This window comes from Antrostomus carolinensis, unplaced genomic scaffold, assembly GCF_000700745.2.
Source record: "Antrostomus carolinensis isolate BGI_N321 unplaced genomic scaffold, ASM70074v2 scaffold26993, whole genome shotgun sequence".
Lineage (NCBI taxonomy): Eukaryota > Metazoa > Chordata > Aves > Caprimulgiformes > Caprimulgidae > Antrostomus > Antrostomus carolinensis.
The window spans coordinates 25,153-31,702 of record NW_010306268.1 but is presented as its reverse complement, the minus strand read 5'-3'; the positions used below and the strand labels follow the sequence as shown (position 1 = coordinate 31,702).

At 56.2% G+C, this 6,550-nt stretch overlaps 1 protein-coding gene across 1 annotated transcript in view; it reads right to left on the bottom strand.

The window, feature by feature from the left end:
• The window catches only part of ABLIM3 (actin binding LIM protein family member 3), a 24,926-nt gene extending 23,545 nt beyond the window's left edge, over positions 1-1,381 (bottom strand). Inside the window, exons 1-2 of the mRNA XM_010165080.2 lie at positions 1,327-1,381; positions 545-685 (exon numbers count right to left, since the gene is read on the bottom strand). Coding sequence (XP_010163382.2) covers positions 545-685; positions 1,327-1,381 — 196 coding nt within the window. The remainder of the gene's footprint in view (positions 1-544; positions 686-1,326) is intronic.
• Positions 1,382-6,550: the final 5,169 nt, after the last annotated feature.

Below are 6,550 nucleotides of genomic sequence, written 5' to 3'. Positions count from 1 at the left end.
TCTGCCAGCCCCTGGGGGCTGCCAAGCCCCAGCTGCAGCACCCGGCATCCTGTGGCACCTTGGACACATCTCACACGCGGGTGGCAGCAATCCGTCACCGGCCCCCAACCCCATCCGGAGCCACTCCAGGCATCTCCCCTGCCTCGCTGCTTCTCAGCCAGGCTGGTGACACCTCCTCTTCCTCCTCCTCCTGATTTGGGGGCAGGCAGCAGCCCCCCACATCACAGATGGGCTGTGGGTTTGTTTGGGACTGGTGCAGCACAAGCTGGTGTTATTCAGGCACCTTGAGGGTAGTCACAGCGGGCAGGTCTTGGCCACCCCTGGTCACAGCTTGCTGGCTCTGCAGGGGCATTGCCTGCACCGTGCCAGCCCTGTGCCATTATCTGCACCATGCCACATCCACCCCTGGGGGAAGCTGCCACCCCAGCATGTCTGACCACATCTCAGTGGGCCAAGCAGGTCTGTCCCCAGCCTTCTGCTTTCCTGATTGTACCCAGGGCCGTGGAGCAACCTGGCCACCAGCTGTTCAGTGGCACTGTCCTACCTTGGCAGGTGAAGCAGCGGATGTGGAAGTGGTTGCTCTGGACACGCACCACCTCTCCCTTGCAGGTGTCCCCACAGCGGTAGCACTGGATGACGGTGGAGCTGCTCCCAGGAGTGTAGGGGTTTTGCTGATACGGAACTGCTGGCAGAAAGGAGGGAGGGAAAAGGAAGAGAGGGCAAGGGTCTGTTAGCATTTGGGACATCATGGCACTGACCTCAGCTGGGAAGCTGCAGAAGAGCCCTCCAGTGACTGCAACACAGCAGCTGGACATCAGGCCATTGCTACAGGCAAAGGACAGCCGAGATTGTGCCAGTGACTCTGAGCTGGGTGCACATCCCTGTCTGGATTCAGGTTTTCCCTGTCCCCACAAAATTGCTGCTACCCACGTTTGGCTCACAGGTCTGCAGTCACAAGCGCTGTGTGGTGCAAGTGTCTGGGCACTACTCCCTGTCCCTGCATGGACAATCAGGTCACCTGCGCTATCACCCCAAAGCCATGCATTGCTCCCCAGATGCTTTCCTATCTTCTAAGCAGGTGCAGAAGGACAACACAGACACCAGCTACTGTCCAGCTCCACTCTGCTCAGCCCTCGGGCAGTCCTGGCTTGCTGCTGACCGGCTCAGAAACGCGCCAGCGAGCACTGATTTGGCAGCAGCGTGGGAAGGAACTGTTGTTTCTTGGAGCTTCCACTTGTTTGGTTAGGAACTGGATGAATAAGTCATTTTTCAAGGAGCTTTCAAACATCATAGCAATTGAGTATTTGGCCTTGGTGGGACTCTCACCTCCCTGGCGAGGAGCAGCATCCCAGCCCCACTGCTCCTTCCGGAGTGGCACCATGGCACGTGCAGGCTCTGTGCTGAGCCGGGGGCCGCAGGGGAGGGGATGGCAACATGGGTCCCTGGAGCTATGGGGAGAACCAACTTTCTCCTGCTGCAGACAGTCCTGGGGCTCACTTCCACTCCTCATCCCCCTCCAGCAGCTCTGCAGACCATCACAATGCTCTGCAGCCTCACCCCATGCTCAAGGGGAGGAACTGTATGGAGCAGGGGCTCTTTCTCCTGTCTCAGCACAATCCCTAAACACACACAGAAAATATTTTAAAGAGCAGCTCCTGCTTTCCCTGTCCCACCTGCAAGCGCATGGGCTGCTCGCAGGAGCTCTCCAGGCTGACTGACCCCACACTAACCACTGCAGGCAGAGACCAAGCAGCAAAGGTCTTGTTTGCTGTAGGATTTCAGAGAGGGAGTTGCAATTTGGGCTACTCGAGCAGTGAAGGACAGGATTTCAATGGATCAAAGACTTTCTGACCCAGTGCTGAACTGTATTCCCAGGAACAAGAGAAGCAGCTGATTGAAACCTGGTATGTGAACTCCCTCCAGAGCAGGGAGGAAGGAGCACAGGACAGAGAAGATCACTCATCAGAGAGGTTCTGTGTTCACCATGGGGCAGATCATGTCACAGGGAACAAAAACAGTCCATTATTGGCTTCAAAAGCAAAGAAAGAGAAGTCAAAATGACATTGAGATTGTCTCACAGTAAAATTCCATCCCGTATGTCAAGCGCCCAGAGACACACTCTATGGACGTGTAGCACTGCTCTCCACTGGGAAAATGGGCAGACCCTTCCTGACTGGAGCTCTGTCCCTGGGGCTATGGAGCTGCTGAGCCTTGCCAAGTCTGACCCAAAGGCTGCAAGGAAAGCCGAGGTGCTTTCCTATTCATGTCCCCCAACCCCTCTGCAAAGCTCAGGCTCCAGCCTTCATATGAACTTCCAAGAGTTGCTGGGACTTCCCACCTGACTGTGCTCTGTCAGGCCAAGAGCCCTCAGAGGCCAACAGAGATACACCTGAGATACTAAAGGGTACTGCAGTGCCAACCAAGGAGCTACAAAACAGGAGTCAGGCTTGGAGCTCAGACCAGCAGAGACACTAAATAGTCTAGATATAAATCACTCTGAGGTCCCAATTACAATGCAGGACACCTGTAAAGAGAGCAGCATACCCCCACCCACGCTTTTGCAGGTGTGTTTCGCAGGAAGGCACAAACCCTGAGATGAAGGGTCCAGGACCTCCAGCAGTGGTGGCTGCTGCTGCTGGTGGGTGCCCATGAACTCTTCAGTAGCCTGGGGGGACCCAGGCCTGACCCTGACAGCATCTTTTAAGGCTGGAATAAATGGGGGATCTCTTCTGTAGGGGTCTCCAGCAGAGCAAGAGTTACAGCACTGAAACTTCCTCCCACGCACCCAGTGCTCGCACCCTTGCCGAACGAAGCAGAAGCCAAGCCCTGGGACACAGCCACGGCAATCCATAAAGCTCGGAGAGAAAGGCGGGAGGGAAGTGGGGTGAAAGGCTGGGAATTAATCAACACTTAAACAAACATTAATAATAAAAAAAAAGGGGAAGGAAAAAAAATAATCAATGTCAGAAAATGCAGACATCACTTATTCCAGGCTTCTGGTCTCTAGAGGAAACTTCTTGGTGTCCATAGCAACACATCGCCAAGCCCCTGCACTGGCAGGTCTAATGGGAGGGAAGGCAAAGGAAAAGGAGTCAAGGATGGGAGAGATGCTTCTAGCTGTGTTACACCACTGGCAGAGATGAAACCAGTAACACTCACTCCTATTTGTATCCACAGAGATGGGTCAGGAACCGGCTTAGGGCACCATCGCCCTCCCGCCTGCTGGCTTTGTTCAGCCCTAAGCCGAAATCTCCCTGATTTGTGATTAACCTCCGGCCCATGCTGGAATTTTGCTCTGGGAACATTAATGCATTGTTTTGCTGGAGCTCTGCTTGTTTTTGAGCAGGCAGCTGCCTGCCTCATGGCCTCACGCAGGAAGTATTACACATCACAACACCCCTGAGCAGAGGGACAGCTGAGCAGGGCAAAGCTCATTACACCAAAATAATCCAGTAATAATGTAAGTAGCATTAATGGCCTCGCAGGCCGAGATACAGCAGTGGGGGTGAGGGGGTGGGAGCTGCCCAAGGAATGCCTTTATCTCACCCCAGTTTGCTCCCACTTTTGCTGGCAGAGCAGGAAGTTAAGCTGGCTTTGCATTTGTGCCCCACAATGCAGGGCAAAAGGCTGCCCAGGGCCAGGTTCCTCTGGGGCTGTCCCTATGTCCCAGCTAGATCCACAGAGCTGGAGGAGCTGCTGTGGCCATGGCTGGGCAGCGAGCTGCCACGCAGGACTGCGTGGGCATGGAACAGATTCACTACTGATCCGGATTAAGGTGGCACCTCCGGTCAGGGATCGGTGCCCTGCACAGTCTTAGGGACAGACAGTGGCAGCCATACACAAGCAAGGGAGCTTGTGACCTGGTGGGTGGAGAGATGGTGCCCCAAACACTCAAGGCTGCATAGAGAAGCTCTGTCCCCTGGGAGGGCAGAGGGACCTTGCCAAAGGGGTCCTCCAAGCCATCCTGCAGTGAGCAATCCACAGGTTCCTGCTGTGCATCCCTGGGCAATCCCCCTCCTTCCCTCTCAGAGCACCCACCTTCCACTGCAGGAGGGTCAATAACCTTGTTTGCCTTCCTGTCCTCTTCCTGCACAGTGTCCCAGCCCTCTGCCATGGAGCAGCAGGACAGGGGACTGCTGCACCCTTATGCTGCCTCTGAAGTGTTTTAAGCCATTCAGGAGTGGGGACCTGATGGGAGATGATCCCCATCTACCCCGGAGGGATGTCAGCTCAACACAGATGCAGAGAACAGGGTGCAGCACCCCAGGGTGGGCCCAGGGTTGACACAAAGCAAGCTCCACCAGCTGCCTGGGACCCCCACCCAGGCAGCCCCATGTACCACAGCCACAAAACCCAGCAACAACCCAGACCCACACTGAAAGGAACAGGACACACAGAGGCATTTATAAAGATTGATCCATCATCCCTTACTGGAATCAGACCAGGTCCTGCTGGTTTCCCAGCTATCTCCCTCTCCCAGCCCATTAGCCCTCCAGGAATGTTAATTAGGTAGAAATTGTTGCAGGTGGGTTTTGCATCATTAGCAACAGGTAACTAGAAGCTCCTACCCAGCTCAGAGAGTCTGTCCTGATGCCATGTTTGCTATCAGTATGTTTATGAGACAGCATCTCCACAGGGGGATGGGGAGTCTTGATTTAATTAATTACCAGTAATTAATATTTGCACAATGCTCAGAGAGCCACAGGTGAGGGGGACTGTGGAAAAGTGTTCATCTTTTAATTAATACCAAGAGGAGGTGCCACTGTAGGAAGCTGAGGTAGGTAGGTACATGCTGGTGCATGCAAGTGGGAGCTGGCCATGTGTTGGGGAGATGTCCTGCCGGGTGCTGTGGGTGTCAGCATGGGGCTGGCTCCAGGGGTGCCTGGATGAGACCTGAGCTGGGGTGTATGCTGGGTGGTTAGGGGGAGCTGCAGGGGTGTGTTGAGGGGTCCATGGGGGTGAGCTCCTTTCCAGCAGCCACTGCCTGCCACTCCTCCCTGCTGCCTCGCAGTGAGCGATTCAGCACAGCCGTCCTCTGCACACTCCCTGCGCTATCTGGGGCTGTAAATCATCCTCTTGCAAAAACCCACTGGGGATGGTGGGACCAGCATGGTATGGGAGGGGGTGCAGGATGCAGCCCCCCCACGTGGGGAGGGTGAGGGTTGCTGAGCACCCCACACTGGACACCTGAACCCCGAGGTGGGCTTGGCTGGCAGATCCCCTGTACTCATGTCCCCAGGGAAGAGCCAATGCCACGGCCCTGGGCGAAGGCGAGGAGGGGGCTGGGAGTGTGGCGGGGGCCAGGGTGGCTCAGGAAGAGGAAGCCCAGCCCCGGCAGCGTGCTGGCCCGGAGGTGTTGAGGCCGAGGGGCGGCAGTGACTGGCCAGAAAGGAATTTTGCTGGAAGCTCTGGAGGCTGAGGGAGAGGCTGGGGCGAAGCACTGGCTGTGGGACACGATGTGGCAGGCTGGGGGTGGAGAGCAAGGGCACACAGAGGAAACTCATGCTGGGATGCAGGGAGGGCAAGGTGGCACTCCAGGAGCCTGCACCCCAAGTCTCAGGGATGCAGGACAGCCTGGTTGGCTCCGAGCCCTGTGGGAGGTGAAGGGGAGGATTTCCCTTCCAGGCAGGAGCCGTGCTGTGTCCCAAGGGCGGCCGGGGAGGAAGGGTGGGAGCTGCACAGCAGCCTGGGGATATGGTTTTCTCATCAGCAGTTGGGCTGAGGGCTCCTGCCTGCTGTCTTGCAGTGGCCAAAGAGCTCGGCCATGACTGTAAAAACACCTTGGGAGGAAGGGAAAGATGGGCTCCAGCCAAATTATGCCGGTGCCATGGACAAGCACGGGGACAGCCACAGCTGGCCATCCTGCGGGGTTGCCTCTGGGCCCACTGCACGGCATGGACCTGCCCCGGCTGCCACGGCTGCTCACCCACTCCGGCTCTCTGCTGGGAAGGTGACGGTGGGGAAAGGCATTGGGGGCTGTCAGCAGCAGACAGCTGGGTAAGGGGCACCCTGCTATGCCAGCACTGGTGGCCCAGCTGAAAGATCAGCTGAGTTAGCCCTGAACGAGAGGAAAGGGCCAGCAGTTGGGGTGTTCAGCTCCGGTGAGAAATCTGATGCCTGATATGACATCTGTGTGGCCACCTCGGTGCTCAGGCAGCTGGCCACTGCTTTTCATGGAGCTTCTGCAGATATAAGTCATTCCAATCACAGAGAAAATTACACTTTGGTCAAAATATTTTCTCCTTTCATCTTTCTCCTAAGTAAAATCCAGAAGCGTCGCATGATTTAACTTAATATTTAGGTTTTCAGGCTGGGTCAGGCCGGTTGCTCCTGATAAAAGAATGGGCCGAAGGGCAGGTACCACAGGTCTCTGTGGCACAGTTTGAGCTTGTAGCAGCTCTGGCTGCTTCTCCCAAGGTTTGCATTGCGTTTGTCTCTGTCCCCACGCACACAGCACAGGACTGGGCTGTGACAGGCACCGTTAGGGAGGGTGGGCAGGGAGTGGGTCGGGAACAACAGGCACTGCCTGCCTTATGCGAACCAGGCACCG